The 18110-nt window shown below is 44.9% G+C and overlaps 1 protein-coding gene across 8 annotated transcripts in view; it reads right to left on the bottom strand.

The window, feature by feature from the left end:
* The window catches only part of LOC115193844 (Golgi-specific brefeldin A-resistance guanine nucleotide exchange factor 1), a 74689-nt gene that overhangs the window by 13215 nt on the left and 43364 nt on the right, over window positions 1-18110 (bottom strand). For 3 of the 8 annotated variants that reach the window (XM_029752917.1, XM_029752920.1, XM_029752918.1), the window contains exons 8-31: window positions 14974-15028; window positions 14452-14532; window positions 13675-13710; window positions 12871-13018; window positions 12143-12351; window positions 11848-12028; window positions 9503-9714; window positions 9312-9410; window positions 9002-9196; window positions 8574-8769; window positions 8279-8419; window positions 8069-8157; window positions 7730-7932; window positions 5256-5379; window positions 4037-4162; window positions 2546-2628; window positions 2108-2344; window positions 1884-1977; window positions 1620-1796; window positions 1306-1370; window positions 983-1106; window positions 692-763; window positions 471-565; window positions 148-301 (exon numbers count right to left, since the gene is read on the bottom strand). In XM_029752917.1, coding sequence (XP_029608777.1) covers window positions 148-301; window positions 471-565; window positions 692-763; window positions 983-1106; window positions 1306-1370; window positions 1620-1796; window positions 1884-1977; window positions 2108-2344; window positions 2546-2628; window positions 4037-4162; window positions 5256-5379; window positions 7730-7932; window positions 8069-8157; window positions 8279-8419; window positions 8574-8769; window positions 9002-9196; window positions 9312-9410; window positions 9503-9714; window positions 11848-12028; window positions 12143-12351; window positions 12871-13018; window positions 13675-13710; window positions 14452-14532; window positions 14974-15028 — 3196 coding nt within the window. The remainder of the gene's footprint in view (window positions 1-147; window positions 302-470; window positions 566-691; window positions 764-982; window positions 1107-1305; window positions 1371-1619; window positions 1797-1883; window positions 1978-2107; window positions 2345-2545; window positions 2629-4036; window positions 4163-5255; window positions 5380-7729; window positions 7933-8068; window positions 8158-8278; window positions 8420-8573; window positions 8770-9001; window positions 9197-9311; window positions 9411-9502; window positions 9715-11847; window positions 12029-12142; window positions 12352-12870; window positions 13019-13674; window positions 13711-14451; window positions 14533-14973; window positions 15029-18110) is intronic. The other 5 variants (XM_029752924.1, XM_029752925.1, XM_029752919.1 and 2 more) reach the window with 4 other exon arrangements.

The raw sequence follows: 18110 nt of genomic DNA, 5'->3' as shown, positions 1-18110 counted from the left end.
ACAGTCCAATCATCCAATCACTCAGTGCTATCACTTGTCAGAAAACCTGCGTCATCTCTGCATTATCTGTTTGACAGCACTAAACATGCATTAATGCAATGATGCACGCCTAGATAGTTTGGTTTCCGCTCTCGTGTGTGTGTGTACCTGTGAGCTGATGTCCTCTCTGCGCAGCAGGCGGATGGCCAGTCTGATGAGGCCCACCACGGCCCTCTCCACCAAGAAGCAGCTCTCTGAAGCCTGGACACACAAGTGGCACAGGTGGTCCCGCACCGTCTGCCATACACACGACACGCGGTCCCTAAACACACACACACACAACATATAAGGACTCAATAGCATAACAAAGCCTGATGTTTAAACAGCCGATTTGACTGATGTAATTCCTACTGGACTTGGGACAAAACACAAAACGTGCGATCACAAGGTCCCCGACTCAAAGCAAACACCGCACCGTTTCCTTGCTGTACCTGTTCTCCATGACGATGCGTAGCAGCATCTCCAGGCAGAAAGCCGCGTCCTCCTCATCATACGTCTCCTCATCAGGTGTGACTGAGATCAGAGCCTGTCCACAAGAAACAGCTCTTAGTAAACAACACCAGAACATTCTATACTTCCTGCATCTCAGAAATTCATATTCAGCCAATCACATGTTAAGATGGACAATATTTGCCTGGACTCTTATGATTACCTTCATCAGCTCCTGTAGAGACTCCAGCTGCAGGAATTTACTCTCTGTGATCAGCTTCTCTGGGTCACATTGCTGGCGCGGGAGTGACAGGTAACAAATCAATATACCAGACTGACCGTGTATACAAAAAGCCACAAAAATGTATTAATCATTAAAAAAAATTGAAAATGCACTATATGAACCCATACAGTTGAACTAGAACGTACAGTATACTGGTCACCAGAGGCAATTTGAATGAGTGTGACAGAGACAAAGCAGTGGGATGAGGGATGATTGGTGTAGTTCTGGTACCTTGATACAGAGCATGGCTGCCTGCTTGGCCTCCTGGTTCTCAGTAGAGGGCCCACGTAGACCAGACTGCTCCGCTCCACTCAGAGTCAGCCAGTTCACAAAGCTCAGCACCGCAGACTCGCCCCTGGGAGACAGAGAGGAAGATTGACATCTCCTCTCTAACTTTTAAAACACATTTCATGCTTAATGATAGCCACCCATTTCACAATATTACTGGAACTGGGTTTAAAATGTCTGAAAAACTCAGAGGTTTCACAAGTGAAAGATCTCAGCCTGCTATTTGAGCGTAACAGATTGTGTGACAGGATTGTGAGGTGACTTACCGATTTGAAGGCGTCTCTTCTCTTTGAAGTGAAATCTTTCCATTTGGCTCCACAAAATCCTCCACCTGTATGGACATAAGCAAACGCCACAAGGAAATTATTTCTGGTTTTATACCAGCAGGTGGCAGTATAACACCCAAATTCAAAAATACCCATTTCACCCAGCAAAATGAATGGAAGGTTTCCATGTTCCACAGGTACTCAAAACATGATTGAGGCCATTTGTTTTCCCCAGACCATAAAAAAAAAAAAAACTGTCTTTCCTGGTTATGCCTGTCCATGACCATTGCTAGTTATAAAGAAACAGTTCTGACCTCCACCATGGCCTTGGGCAGCAGCTCAGCTCTGAACAGCTGCAGCATGGAGTCCATGATGTTCTTCCAGCCCTCCCTCAGGATGTCACCGTGCCGGTGGGCCAGGTGGAACACGGTCTTAGCAGCTACCTGGGCCTTCCCATTACTCCCAAACACTGTGGGCAGGTTCTCCGCCGACTGTATTGAACACACACAGTGGAACATGTTAGAAAACTCCAGTAGGTGTGATGCAAAAGGTTCCCACATTTGAAATGAAGCACTTACCTCGCTGCTGAGCGTTGTAAACTTGCAGAGGGAGATGATCAAATTATCAAACACGTCACTGAATCCATAATGAGCTGATATCATGGCACATTTCCTAAAAAGGAGAGAGACAAGCAGATTATCATCACGACTCGCTCTCATTGCTTTCCCCAATATATGCTTCGTCAGCATCTCCTCAGAACCACAGTGCTGGGTCCAGAAACCCCTGGGGACGCCTAGTGTACCGGAAGCCAGCGATGGCCTTCTGGATGATGGCGTCATCCAGGCTCTTGTCGAAGACGTAGGAGAGGGCGGCGATGGTGGGCCCCCAGGTCATGGTGAACAGGTCGTGGTCGTAGCTGCCGGCGGGCACATGGAGGAAGACCCCCTCGGAGGTGGCCCCCCGGTGGAGCAACACGCTCCACACGTAATTCTCTTTCACCAGGCCTGACTGCTCGTCTGGCATCACAATCTCGTCATTCCTACAGGACAGAGAATACCATGGAGTGTGTGAACGCTAAAACGACCTTAATCATCTGGGGTGAGTTGTTTGACATAACTTACCGTCAAAGCTAAAACGCTGATACAAATATATCCTCTTGAAATTAGATAGATTTACTTCATCTTGTGTGTGTGTGTGTGTGTACACGTCACAAACATTTCTACATAAGACTATGGCTTACTTGATTGCATTGTAGATGTCCTCCAGCATATCCTGATCGAAGTCTGTATTTCCATTCACACCCTTCAGATTCTTCTTGAATTGCTACATGAAGGGGGGGGGGGGGGCATTAATACTGAATCAGGGCACCATCAACATATCAATCATTGCGGAGCTCTGCCAGCTGGCCTGGCTCTGGCATCCAACCCTTAGGCATGCAATGCGCTTGCTAATTGAGCATCCAACAATTAAGGGGGCGGGGGGGCCAAGGAGCTTTACCAACGTATGTGTCACTTAATACGGTTAGGTGTGATGTTAGACAACCAGGATCGAGGCCAAGAGCCACAGCAAATAAACAGATCCGCCGTGTGTTGACGGATCGAGTCAAGGCTCCTGCTCGGCTGCGTGCTTTGGCTGATGGCAGGTAAAACAGAGGGGAAACACGAGATGCTTTGCAGTGGGATGGACAGACAGAGAAATGAACACAATGAGGGCTCAGGGGCCATGGGCTCAGGGTTGTGTTTGTCATACCAGTCCCCCTCCACCCCAGAGCGGAGCAGACGACGGTAATAATAGCTGCCACAGACATAAAGCAGCTGGCCGTGTTGCCTGCCAAGTCATCATAGGACTGACATCCAGAGAGCAGAGCTGTTCCACACTTATGGATTTGTTGGGGAGCTACAATGTGCTATGCGGTAGCTGATAGTACAATTCAGAGCAATAGAATCTTGCCATGATGCCCCGGGTCCATTTTATCCCACATAATATCGTATCATGGCATTTGTATGACACTTGGCGACGTCCCATCGTAAGGACTTTAATCTGCTAATTATATACTGTGCCGTAAACAGTCAGCAAATTGAACAGTAGGAATTTCATTGCCCTCTAGAAAAATATAAGGTAAAACAAATCAGTTGCTCTCATTGCAGCTTAGAATTCCATAATGGCAACTTGGAATACTTCAAACAAAAGTGTGTGTGTATATGTTTGTGGCCCACCCGCGCTCTCTTCAGAACCCTGCCCATGGGACTTGTGTTTAGTCTTCAGGCGCTGTCACTCACACAGAGAGAGGGAGCCAGGACAGCAGAGGACGCCCCCCCCCCCCCCCGTCCGCTCCTCGCTCACTTCTCCCACCCCTGCCGCCTGTTCACATGACTAACCAAGATGATCTCATCCCACAGACCACCACTGGGCACAGCTGTTACAGGAGGTCTTTCAGACCATCAGAGGGTCTGAAAGAACCAGTACAACATACTAATGTAGGGTGTCTAAAAGGGTCTCTGGCAAAACCCATCACTGCCTGGCACAAAAGTGTTCATAAGAAGTGATTGAAATCAGATCTAACATATGTGGTTGATGAGTGCATTTCTAAGACTATTTGTAGAAGTAGTAGAAAACTTACTATACTTAGGAAATTTAGTTTCTTTTCCATTTTACTTCAATACAAATACATCTTTGAAACATAAAAAAAATGGTGATGCGTCTTCATGGGAAATAAATTGTGCGCGTTTACCTCAACAGTCATGGGGATGTTCTGCTTGCGCACGTTGTTGTTGTGCTGGTCCGTGTTGAGCATGATGACAGCGTAGGCCAGGGCGAAGCCGGCGTCGTTGGTCATGAAGGGAGAGCCGTTCACTTTCTACACACACAGAGGAACACACACTAAAATAACCCTCTGCCCATCCATATATACATCAACAGCTGAGTTGCAGGCACTATTTCAGGAATAGTTCCAGATGCACACTATAATATAGCTACCTTCGGCATAACGTTCAAATATCTACACTGAACAAAAATATAAACGCAACATGTAAAGTGTTGGTCCGATGTTTCATGAGCTGAAATAAAAGATCCCAATGGGCCTCACAACCGCGTGTAACCACGCCAGCTCAGGACCTCCACATCCGTGCTTCTTCACCTGGGATCGTCTGAGTCCAGTCACCTGGACAGCTGATGAAACTGAGGAGTATTTGTCTGTAATAAAACCCTTTTGTGGGGAAAAACTTATTCTGATTGGCTGGGCCTGGCTCCCCAGTGGGTGGGCCTATGCCCTCCAAGGCCCACCCATGGCTGCGTCGCTGCCCAGTCAAATGAAATCCATAGATTAGGGCGTAATAAAATTATTATAATTTACCTTATATAAACTGTAACTCAGTAAAATTGTTGAAATTGTTGCATTTCGATTTTTGTTCAGTGTATATTTGTGCTACTGAAAGTGCAGTCACGATGTATGACTGCTCAATAGTGGAAGAAGACAAGTGTGTATTAAGAATATCTGTAAAGTCATTCAAGGCGATTGTGTACGGAGAGAGACTATGAAAAGACATTACTAGGAATACTTTCCAGGTCACGAGGACGACCCTCTCCGGTTATTTAAGGAGCAGCCAGTAGCCCCATTGGTTTGTCCCCCTGCCTTTGATCAACAGGCCAGCTCTGTTATGCCAACCTTGCCATTGGCACTGCTACATTTGACTATTCCTTAATTACTTCAGTGATTAAAGTCTCTGTCCTTGATTCAGATCTGGGTCGGCGTTCCACTGGACGTAATTACCTGATGATAGGGACAGTTGGTGACAAGGATAAGGACAGTTGGTGGCAAGGATTGACTTGCCATGCGGTAATGGAAGAAGTGTGTGAGTCCCTCCGGGTGCCCTGTGCGTGTGTGTGTGTGTGTGTGTGTGTGTGTGTGAGCGAGAGAACGCCTTTCAAGGGGGGTAAGGCAGCTGACTTACATGCCAGGTGTCTGTGAAGGTTTCCAAAAGTCGATGGATGACCGGAGCCTCTCCTGGCAGTCTGAAGGCCTCGAGATACAGACGCAGCGCCTCGTCAATACGCAGTCCTTGGAAAGTGAACGTGCTGCGCGTGGGAATGGGAGAATGAGTGTAAAGCACTAATATGTAGCATACCAGTCAAAAGTTTGGACACCTACTCATTCAAGATTTTTATTTTAATAGTGAAGACATCAAAACTATGAAATAACACTTATGGAATCATGTAGTAACCAAACAAAGTATTAAACAAATCAAAATATATTTTATATTCCTCAAAGCAGCCACCCATTGCCTTGACAGCTTTGCACACTTGGCATTCTCTCAACCAGCTTCATGAGGTACTGTAGTCACCTGGAATGCATTTCAATCAACAGGTGTGCCTTGTTAAAAGTTCATTTGTGGAATTTATTTCCTTCTTAATGCGTTTGAGCCAATCAGTTGTGTTGTGACAAGGTAGGGGTGGTATACAGAAGATAGCCCTATTTGGTAAAAGACCAAGTCCATATTATGGCAAGAACAGCTCAAATAAGAGAAATGACAGTCCATCAATACTTTAAGACATTAAGGTCAGTCAATTCTGAAAATGTCAAGAACTTTGAAAGTTTCTTCAAGTGAAGTCGCAAAAACCATCAAGCGATATGATGAAACTAGCTTTCATGAGGACCGCCACAGGAAAGGAAGACCTAGAGTTACCTCTGCTGCAGAGGATCAGTTCAGAGTTAACTGCACATCAGATTGCAGCCCAAATAAATGCTTCACACAGTTCAAGTAACAGGCATCTCAACATCAACTGTTCAGAGACTGCGTGAAATCAGGCCTTCATGGTCAAATTGCTGCAAAGAAACCACTACTAAAAGGACACCAATAATAATAATAAGAGATTTGCTTGGGCCAAGAAACACAAGCAATGGACATTAGGTCTTTGATGACTCCTTTGGTCTGATGACTCCAAATGTTAGATTTTTGGTTCCAACAGCTGTGTCTTTGTGAGACGCAGAGTAGGTGAACGAATGATCTCCGTATGTGTGGTTCCCACCGTGAAGCATGGAGGTGGTGGTGTGATGGTGCTTTGCTGGCGACACTGTCTGATTTATTTAGAATTCAAGGCACACTTAACCAGCATGGCTACCACAGCATTCTGCAACGATACGCCATCCCATCTGGTTTGCGCTTAGTGGGACTATCATTTGTTTTGTTTTTCAACAGGACAATGACCCTAAACACACTTCCAGGGGCTGTGTAAGGGCTATTTGACCAAGGAGGAGAGTGATAGAGTGCTGCATCAGGTGACCTGACCTCCACAATCACCAGACCTCAACCCAATTGAGATGGTTTGGGATGAGTTGGACCGCAGAGTGAAGGAAACGCAGCCAACAAGTGCTCAGCATATGTGGGAACTCCTTCAAGACTGTTGGAAAAGCATTCCTCATGAAGCTGGTTGAGAGAATGCCAACAGTGTGCAAAGCTGTCATCAAGGCAAAAGGTGGCTACTTTGAAGAATCTAAAATCTGAAATATATTTAGATTTGTTTAACACTTTTTTTGGTTACTACATGTGTGTTATTTCATAGTTTTGAAATGCAGAAAATAGTAAAAATATAGAAAAACCCTTGAATGAGTAGGTGTGTCCAAACTTTTGACTGGTACTGTATATTTTGAAGTATATTCTTCAATTTCCTGTCAGGTCTTTATTTTACACAACTATACATACATTGAGTATACCAAACATTAGGAACACCTTCCCTTTTGCCCTCAGAATAGCCTCAATTCGTCAGGGCATGGACTCTACAAGGTGTCGAAGGCGTTCCACAGGGATGCTGACCCAAGTTGACGCCAATGCTTCCCACAGTTGTGTCAAGTTGGCTGGATGTCCTTTGGGTGGTGGACCATTCTTGATACACACGGGAAACTGTTGAGCGTGAAAATCCCAGCATTGTTGCAGTTTTTAACACACTCAAACCGGTGCGCCTGGCACCTACTACCATACCACATTCAAAGGCACTTAAATATTTTTTCTTGCCCATTCACCCTCTGAATGGCACACATACACAATCCATGTCTCAAGACTTAAAAATCTTTAACCCATCTCCTACACTTCATCTACACTGATTGAAGTGGATTTAACAAGTGACATCAATATGGGATCATAGCTTTTACCTGGATTCACCTAGTCAGTCTATGTAATGGTGTTCTTAATGTTTTGTATACTCAGTGTATACAGTTGTGTACTGTATTTGATCATTGTTAGGGATTGAAGACAAATCAACTCCTAGGGTTCAAATAAATAAACTTCACTGCTTCATTATTCATTGCTTCACTAGTGACTGACAAAACCAAGCTTCAGTACAATTAAATGAAGGAGAAGATCCAGAAAAGGTCTTCTTTTAAAACCAACTGGTTGTACAGCACGCTGCCGGGTAACAATAAGACTCGTACTTGACGAAGCTGTCCAGTAGCTCCATGTGCTTGCGGTCACTGATGAACTCTCCGATCTGCTTCTTGTCGAGGCGGGGGTTCTCCCGGAGCCACTGGGCCACCTCGTTGTTGTCCATGGGGCTGCTGAGGAGACCCTTCTCCTGCAGGAACTGGATGCCTTTCTTAGGCTTCTGGTTGAACTGCTCTGTGCCACTGTTCAGCAGCTGTAATCATACAATTAAATACCATCACTTCAGAGAGACAAACGCCATTGGCATCAATGCATGATTCATGTAAAAGTCAGCGTTTACAGTATGTGTTCGACTGGTTGAATATATACAACAAAATCATAAAACTTACCTTCTTTTTATTTCTGATGTCCAACAGCTCTTGAGAATCAGGTAAACAAGACGAGAAGCGTTGAGGCTTTGTCGGTTCTTTCTTCTCAGCTAACAAAAATAAAATAAAGACAATTTTCACTTTTAATTCAATTTCATTCATGGCTATAGACCGGAATGCTAACCCAGTCCTCGAGGAGACCTGACCACTGGTTAGTAAAACCAAACCTACCAGATGGTTCTGTCTCCTCCTGGTCTTGTCTGCCCAGTCTCATCTTCTCTGCCATTAGGTGCCCGCTGGTAGGTGGAAGGGGCACGCTGTCAGCCTCTGGAACATTCTGACCATTGGCACTGTTCACCTGCCTGCCTGCTTCTACAACCACATGACAAATATATTCATGACTACCCCTCTATACACATCTGATACAACTGTAGTCAATGTTGGACAAAGCCCATTATAGTATGAGACTATCAAAGCAGATGATGATAGAAATCTGCATACAAATGTATGATAGAAATCTGCATACCTGTGGTTGTGTCTCCACGGTCATTGGTTGAGCCCTCCCCTTCCGCCAACACAGTTTCTGCTGATTGGTCCTGCTGAGCTGTGCTGTTGAGCACCTTAGCCTGGCAGTGGGCCTCGGTGCTGTCAATAACAGTCAGTAGGGCCTCTAGTGAGAGGAGGTGAGTTGTGTAGAGCTGTCCGGACACAGGGAAGGCATTCTGCAAGACAAAATGATACAAACACACCATAGGTCAACAAAAGAGAACAATGTTCCCCTGAAAGTGTAAAGCGTGGAGCGTGACGACATGCATCAAATTGAAATAAATAAAAGTATTAAGCCCTGACTGAACAGCACAGTAGACACTCTTCTAATGCAGATTTTAGAAAGTCAATAAAAACCTAAGCTCTCTGGAGTGAGAGTGGCCAAAGAGCTGGCGCCACAGTTCCCACCTTGGAGAGCAGCTTGGTGAGGTCTTCAAACAGGTTTGAGCAGTAGAAGTCACAGTCGTGGTTGATGTAGAGCTCGGTGACGAAGCTGGGGATCCTCCAGAGCTGCACCAGGGCCTCCAGGGCCATCTCCTTCATCTCATAAGGCATCTTCATGTTCTCTGACGTGATGATGTCCATCAGCCTCTTCAGATACATCTGCACACAACCCAGGTCATTCGGTTTAGTTGGTTGTTTTACAACGACTCGTGCGGTTGTGTCAAAAAATTGTGTGGCAATGTTGAAAACAAAAGAAAATAAACACTCCAAATACCTCAAGCTGAAACTTCAAATGTCCTCGCATGCTCTCAAAGAGCAAGAAGCAGGCTCGGATGGAGGCGGTGCACAGGTTCATACGGTCCACATTGAGCAACTGAAAAAGGAAACATGTTATGTCATATTGTGTAGAAGACACAATAGAAGGGTCAGGTTCCCCCTCCTGAATAAGCCTGTGGTGTACAGTACCTGGAAGAGGTGTCTGCAGAGCTCGTCTTTGACCAGACCCAGCAGTGACTGGTAGGGGGCAATGTGGGCTGCTTCCAGAGCCACAGTCAGCAGCTGCAGGCCCATGTGCATCATGGCATCCGTGTTGTGGCGGTCATGGGGGTTAGTCAGCGAGATGAGGAAGCGGAAGAGCTCCCGCAGACAGGGCAGACCGTAGGGGATGAGAGCCGCACCTGGGAAGTTAGGAAGAAACACAAAACAGGAAATTATTGACAAAGCAGGATGCATGAGTTAGTCAGCTAACGTCGATAAACGTATGTTTTAGGTTGTTGAGTCAATAAGATTTTTTCACAATATGTATATTTCACAATATTTAGGCAACGCCTTGATTCTGCTTTGTAGTATAACCCTCTGGTGGCGTGAAACACGAGTAGAGTTGCAAAATGTTGGTAATTTCCCCCAAACTCCTTGGTTTTCCAGAATCCTAGACATCCTGCTTATTCCCTCGTAATTTGAGGAATCTTCCAACCAGGATTTCTGTAAAACCGGGGAATATTGGGACAGTTACCTGAATTATGCAACCGTAGACATGAGATAAAAAATAAGACATGGGTAAGACTGAAGGACACTCAAGCAGAGACAAGTTGTGGGACATTCCGAATGCACTGTATGCACTGTATGCACTGTAAGTATTCAGACCCCTTGACTTTTTCCACATTTTGTTATGTTACAGCTGTATTCTAAAATGGATTAAATAAATAAAAACCTACACACAATACCCAATAATGACAAAGCAAAAACAGGTTTTTAGACATTTTTGCAAATTACAAATTACAGACCCTTTGCTATGAGGCTCGAAATTGAGCTCAGGTGCATCTTGTTTCCATTGATCATCCTTGAGATGTTTCTTCAACTTGATTGGAGTCCACCTGTGGTAAATTCAATTGATTGGACATGATTTGGAAAGGCACACACCTGTCTATATAAGGTCCCACAGTTGACAGTGCATGTCAGAAAACCAAGCCATGAGGTTGAAGGAATTGTCCGTAGAGCTCAGAGACAGGATTGCATCGAGGCACTGATCTGGGAAGGGTACCAAAACATTTCTGGAGCATTGAATGTCCCCAAGAACACAGTGGCCTCCATCATTCTTAAATGGAAGAAATTTAGAACCACCAAGACTCTTCCTTAAGCTGGCCGCCCGGCCAAACTGAGCAATCGGGGGAGGAAAGGCCTTGGTCAGGGAGGTGACCAAGAACCGGATGGTCACTCTGACAGAGCTCCAGAGTTCCTCTGTGGAGATGGGAGAACCTTCCAGAAGGACAATCATCTCTGCAGCATTCTACCAATCAGGCCTTTATGGTAGAGTGGCCAGACGGAAGCCGCCACTCAGTAAAAGGCACATGACAGCCCGCTTGGAGTTTGTAAAAAAAGCACCGAAAGGACTATCAGACCATGAGAAACAAGATTCTCTGGTGTGATGAAACCAAGATTGAACTCTTTGGCCTGAATGCCAAGCGTCACATCTGGAAGAACCCTGGCACCATCCCTACGGTGAAGTTTAGTGTTGGCAGCAACATGCTGTGGGGATGTTTTTCAGCGGCAGGGACGGGGAGACTAGTCAGGATCGAGGGAAAGATGAACGGATCCAAGTACAGAGAGATCCTTGATGAAAACCTGCTCCAGAGCGCTCAAGACTTCAGACTGGGGTGAATGTTCACCTTTTAACAGGACAATGACCAAAGCACACAGCCAAGACAACACAGGAGGAGCTTCGGGACAAGTTTCTGAATGTCCCTGAGTGGCCCAGCCAGAGCCCGGACTTGAACCCGATCGAACATCTCTGGAGAGACCTGAAAATAGCTGTGCCGCGACGCGCCCCAACCTGACAGAGCTTGAGTGGATCTGCAGAGAAGAATGGGAGAAACTCCCCAAATACAGGTGTGCCAAGCTTGTAGCGTCGTACCTAAGAAGGCTCGAGGATTTAATCGCTGGCAAAAGTGCTTCAACAAAGTACTGAGTAAAGGGTTTGAATACTACTATATTTTTTCATCAATTTGCAAAAATGTATAAAAATCTTTTTTTGCTTTGTCATTATGGTGTATTATGCGAGATTGATTAGGGGGGGGGAAACATTTAATCCATTTTACAATAAGGCTGTAACGTAACAAAATGTGGAAAAAGTCAAGGTGTCTGAATACTTTCCGAATGCACTGTAGGTTGAGACATGGGGTGAGGCGTGTTGAGAGACATATAAACAGACATGAGACAAGGTGAGACAGAGGGCGAGATGTAAAATGGAACAGGTTGAGGCACGGTGAAACCCAAACTGAATGCAGGTTGGTAGTGGAGGTAAGAGGGCTCACCATCCTCACCGTCTCTCTGTGTTTGCTGTGGTGTGAAGCGGACTCCTCGGGGGTTGACGTAATCCATGTCGTGTATTGAGGCTGAGTCTGACTGCTCCGTCACAGAGTCTCTGTCCTCCAGGACCTCAGGGATGGACTCCACCGAAGCTGACTGGGCACGATCCACCTGCCTCCCCTCAGACTGGCAGGGGAAACAGAAACAGAGTATGAACATTGATGAGCTCCACCAGATATAATTAAAATATGCACAAAATGACAGACAACATAGCTGCTTCCAGTGCCACCCCCACCCCACCTGAGCATCCAGGCGTCCAGGCTCTGTGGAAGGGCTAGTTGCTGTGCCTGGGGTGGTGGCGACAGAGCTGCTCTGGTCCAGGTCTGTCAGGTCCTCTCTGGAGGTGGCCTTGGAGCAAGTGTCCAGGCCGCTGTCTGTGGGGCTAGACATGGAAGAGGCCATGCTGTCTGGGACAGACAAACTAACCTGCTCGATGAAAAGGACACCACCTGGTAGACACACATCCACCATGGTTAGCTACATCAGATGTTTTGTGACCACTTTAGAGTGCCCGACAGTATAAACGTTGATATATCTATGATGTTTAAATTTGATAGACATAAAATGAAGCCCCCTTGGACCAAATATGATTAGATGAGAGGCATTTGCTCATTACTAAGGAAGCGTTTGTTATTGATGTTGTGGCGTGGCATGCATTGAGATCGTCGGTCAATGGTCTGTCTTCCGGTTACCGCAACGTGGTAGCAGTAATAGATGAAAAGTTAATTTAAAAAGACCATAGAAGTGCTGGAGTCCCGACCTCTGACCACTTATGCCCCCACGGTGACGGGGGTTCAAGCCTCTGCTCGGCAGACTATCCTTCCTTAATGTACCACCACCTATGTCTATCCCCACGACCTGGTTTCTAACTCAGTCTGAAAAACCAATAAAATGTGAAAGATGTTCTGAACTCTGATTAAAACATTTAAAAAAAAAAAAGCTAAGCTCTTTAGAAAATGGTGTCTCACCAGTGAGGTTGTTGTTGCTAAGGGTGGTGGGAGGGGCCTGCTCCAATCCGCCCGAGGCGCTTCGTACCATGTGATGGGGGGGCCGGGGCAAGCGCTTCTGCTTCTTCCACTTTGATGACTCGCTCATCCCACCAGCACGCATCTTCAGCTGGAACCAGTAGAACACACTCAGTATACATTCACACATAACCGCTGGCTATGCGCTTGGCAGGGGGTGTTGTAATATCACATTGTACAGATGAGGGTATTGCATCAGGTTGGACTTTTAAAAGCAATAGGATCCTTCTGGATCATTTACACACTTGGACAGTTACCGTCTTAAAACAGAAAGTAACAGACAGACATCTGAAAACACAAGACAGTTACCGTACACAAAAACGCAGCCACATGCTTCATTCTGTTTAGCAAATGTTGAGACTGCATAGAAGTATCCCCAATGGCAAGATACAATATACCTATGAGGGTGAATTAAAAGACTATACAACAAAAAGTGACAATCACAAGAAACAAATTCAAGCAACCATCAAAAAAATGCACGCAGTAAGATCTGTTTCATTCTACAGACTAACCCCATGGCATGGCTTTGTTTGTGTACTCTACACATCTAACAAAATCAATACATCTACCATTAGATGCATGTCCAATACAGTAGACAAATATTTTAAACATTTTGGCCCCCATCGCATTGTGAATGAATCTTCCAAAGGGGGTGGCAAATGAGTTCTGAATAAGAAGGGAAGAGGGGCAGGGTGGATAGGAAGTAGGGAAGGTCATTCTCCAACTGAGGCACCAGAGTCTCCTTACCTGCACTCGTTTGTTTTTCCACAAGATATTGTAAGCCTCAGGAGAGAAGGGGGCAGGTGCCCGTGATTAGTGATGGACGACATTTTAGCACCAGCACACAGACAAGAGACTCAGTCAGTGATGCATGGAACAGAGCACCATGCAAACTCGCCAGGGATGGGTTTGTTTGGGGAAGGGGTGGTGGGTCAGGAGGGAGGGGACTCAGGCTCCATACGAAGACGTTCAAGAATGAGCAGACAAAACAGTGAAGGGCAGGCAATCAGACAGAATGGCAGGCTTCATATTGGAACTGCTTCAAGCCCATTACTATTTTTATTTGTACGATTTGTACATTTGGAGTCTAGGTTTGATGGGGTATGATTGTGAAACAAAGTCACTTATGTGGATTTTTTTGTGGTATGAGGCTAAAACCAGAAATGTCAGTGAAATGTCCAATCTAAGCTACATGATGCAAATATACAAAAATGGGTATGACCACATAAAAAAAAAAATAATAATTAAGTAATTTATTTTGTCGTACAGCCTGAAACTATTAGCCAACATTTATTTTCCATTAAATTAAGTTGAATTAAGTTGTTAAGTGGGAAAAACTATTTGAATAATGGATTTAAAATATGTGTTATGGAAATATGAAATTCCTTGAAACCAAAGTCCTAAGAAAATGCTGAAATATCCCTCAAATGCACCTTCATGCATTCACTCCAGAAAGCCATGCTATCCTGGCCCATTTCAATGCACTAGCGAAAGCCAATTGAAAGTTGTGCCTTTATCAAGTACCCTCTCTAAGCCCCTCTGATTGGTGTTTATAGGCTGTTCTGCACAAATAAGATCCTGTGTGTCCAGGATACAGGATGGGATCTGTGGGAGGGAACACAGGCAAATGAGCAGTTTGAAAGGAGGAACTCAAAGAAAATCAAAATCTTTTTTTTTTTTTTAAAGGCAGCATCCGATGAGACAGAGGTGATATTGGGAAAGAACGCCATCTTGATGGGTGGAAGCAGAGGGAGGAGGGAAGGGCATTTGGGGTATCCAGTTTCAATCCTGTATTTAGCTGTGAGGGAGTAGAGACCCAGTAAAAAAGGTTTAATTTCTTCCCTGTTGGATACTTCATGCACTCTAGTTTCAGAACCAATAGAGGGTTTGTTGCGGTGGCCATCCCTGCAGAGTACAATGATTATTCACAGCACCATGGGGATGACAAGAACAAGGGGGAGACAAAGGGAGGGGGGGATTGCAAGCAAATTAGTCATAGCCAGAGAGTAGAGGCACATTCAACATCTAGGCCTAATTTGAGTTTACCTTCTTCATGTTAGCACCCACAAAACTTTTGGCCTCCTCTTTAAATTGGGGTAGTCTGGAAGAAAAATGGAAAATAGATGTCAATTGTCTGACAAATACAGCTACATTAATGTAGCTATGTGATCAATTGTCCTATTCTTTCCTCCCTCTGTGTTGAGCCCCTGTGCCTTCTCAACCTCTACCGTCAATTCAAGGTAATTCATTCATCAGCAGCCACCGAGGCGACAGGAAACCTGATATCCACACCAATAAAGCAGTTTGCCCATTTGCAGACAATATTTAAAGATGAGTCATTTTCATTTCAACCTGCACACTGAATATGCAGGGTGAGAGCACAAATGGTTTTGAGCCCTAGCAAACTTTGTGACGCCAAGGGAAGTAGCTACTTGCATAACACCGTTTAGACTAACATGGAGACTACTCTGAATGTTCTTAAATACCACACTGAAAAAAATATATTGTGTAACCTCAATATCCATGCAGGGACAAAGAACCTGTACATTTGTTGGTAATCTTAGCTGAAATAATATGAAATCTCTCAAAGGCTTGCAGACAGAAGAAGAGAAACAGCTGGTGTACAAGTTGACAATTGCTTAACAAAGTTATTTTTTCAACTAACCAAACTTCCATGAAAATAATCATAAACAGAGAGAGAGAGAAATTCTTATGAGGTACTAGGCTGACAGAAGCAATCTGTCTCGGAGGGCATTCATTCCCGGACCCAGATGAGCTTCTCAGTGGCTTGATGAGATGAGCTGTGCAGCGTAATGTTCTCTAACGCATCACACATTGTCTGAGAGCCTTGTGCTCTGTGGACTCTTGGGCTTTGCGGCGAATGAGATGTCACTGGCTGTCTCACACACACACACACACACACACACAGAGAGAGACACGGGCCCCTGACGTTAACTCCCGCGTTAATAGTCTTGTCTTGCAAGCTCGATTATTGGATGATCTGTGGGTCCAACAGATTAACATCCCTAATACTTTCAGCAGGCGATCTAAGCCTCCTCGTGAGCACTCGATGAGATCCGCTGCTCATTACGCCCAGCCTGGGGGGGGGGCTGCCCAAGGCGCTCACATCTTTATTATGGACGAGCTGTGGACAAGAGGGGAGGGGGGGATGGTCAGCCAATAAAGACACCGACAAATGAGGGCGTGGTGTTATAGGCATCCTCAAGGTACTTGCATGCTGGGAAAAGGGCAGTAATAGGCCTACTTTTTTTAACCACGGACACAGATGCCTCCTTAGACTGCAACGGCTGTCATTATTTTCTATTTGAATATCCAACAACCAACACAGTGCCGTAAGAAATATGATAACAAGCTGCTACAGGGCATAACAACTCCCAGCACTGACACAAATGGACTAAGAACGTGCTGACGGTGACTTGGTGATATATCAACTGGCTCTATTGTGAAAGACAACACCACATTTTTTTAACAAATCCTGCATCAAATAGCCTCGCCTGACGTCCACGCGCCTCCAAGACAGAATTACACCGTGCCTTTATTTTGAGCTCTGTTTGTTCTCGCGGTGGCAGGGGGGCCTAATACATTTAGAGAATGAGACGACTCTATTCCGGATTATTTTCAGATCATTTCTGGCAGGATTAATGGCCATACTAATTCTACGTGTGTGTGTTTATGGGGGAGCCGCTCCTCTTCATCTATATGCAGATCATACAGTCTGGCGCTCTGCAGGCTTATCCCCTCGTCTGTGAGACGATGTGACTGGAAGTCTAATGTACGGGCCTCTGGGAGAGGAGGTGGGGAAGCGATGTGGAGCCACCCTATGCTAAATGCCGGTAGAAAAAAGCATGTTATTGCATTAGTGAACCAGTGACCTCTGAATGCAGAGGCAAATTAAGATGCAGTGTCGCTGAGGACGTTAACATATTTAACGATAATACCTATTGAGGCTTCCAAGGCATTATACACCATCACCAGTTGATGGTAAACCAACTTTAGTATAAAAACAAATCTTGAACGATGACCATTGTTGCTTTAACATCAGTGGTGTAGTGGAGGGTATACACAGGTATATGCCGTATACCCACTTTCTTCCAGTGGGCATTGCGTACACTCACTTCTTAATCGCCACTGATGCTTATCACAGTGGAGGTATACGCTTATCAATTATTTAGTACAATAGAGAAATCATGCACAAAGTAGCCAACACAAAGCACTTGAAATATATGAATGTGCTGCACACATAACGGTAGGCTAGTTTCAGCGGAATATCATCTGTGGGCAGTAAGAGAACGCGCAGCTCTCAACTGGTTGTTGCATTGAGCAGCTCACAGATGAACGACATTGGTAGCCGGTAGGTAGGAAAGGCGTTTCAACTTATATCTACCAGTAAATGGTAACTAAGGCAACAATGGGTATGCAAACAAGGTACTGAAAAAGTTTGGTACGAAGTCTTGGTTGAATCTTTGCGATGTGCACGTCAGTCATCATGGGCTGTTTGAATGAACACGTCTAAAGGATTTCCCCAAAAACCTTCCCAATTAAAATGTTGACTGAAGTAAGCCTAGCCTGTCAAAATGCTAGTGATGATTTGCATCAATCGAGAGGGCATTTGTTTTGCAAACTCTGCAATAGGATATTGTACTGTACCTAAAAAAGTGTCTCCTGATGTGGTTTAAGAATTGTGGTAGAAACCTATTTAAAATATATATTTGTATTAAAAAAAGTTAGATTATGAGAGTGACAACCTGATAAATCTATAGGAAAACATTTTTTTTTTTTTTTAAATCCCCTTCCTTTGCCGGGCAGGCGTTTTGGGAATTTTGTGGCAAAGTTAGAGTATACCGACTTCTCTAGGTACCACTACACCACACTTACCAATGTTGTTTACAAAAACGTTGGTTCGCAGGTCTTATAACGAGGGCAGGGACTTTCATATGTAGTTTAAGTTTACTAAATTATCTTCAAATTAAAGTGTCCCATACTTGTATAATTAAACAGATTTGCAATTTAAACAGAACACAGTGAAGTAACCCGAACCCTACACCTTTCCCTCCCAGTGGTTTCTGGGTAGGTGCTCTAATCCAATAACCTAATAGAAATGGGTCTCTATAGACAAACTGGAAGTTAATTTCCTGAAGGTTTCCAGTCACAGTGTACGGTGG

The sequence above is a fragment of the Salmo trutta genome, chromosome 5 (genome assembly GCF_901001165.1).
Source record: "Salmo trutta chromosome 5, fSalTru1.1, whole genome shotgun sequence".
Classification (NCBI taxonomy): domain Eukaryota; kingdom Metazoa; phylum Chordata; class Actinopteri; order Salmoniformes; family Salmonidae; genus Salmo; species Salmo trutta.
This window is presented reverse-complemented; position numbering and strand designations above follow the sequence as displayed.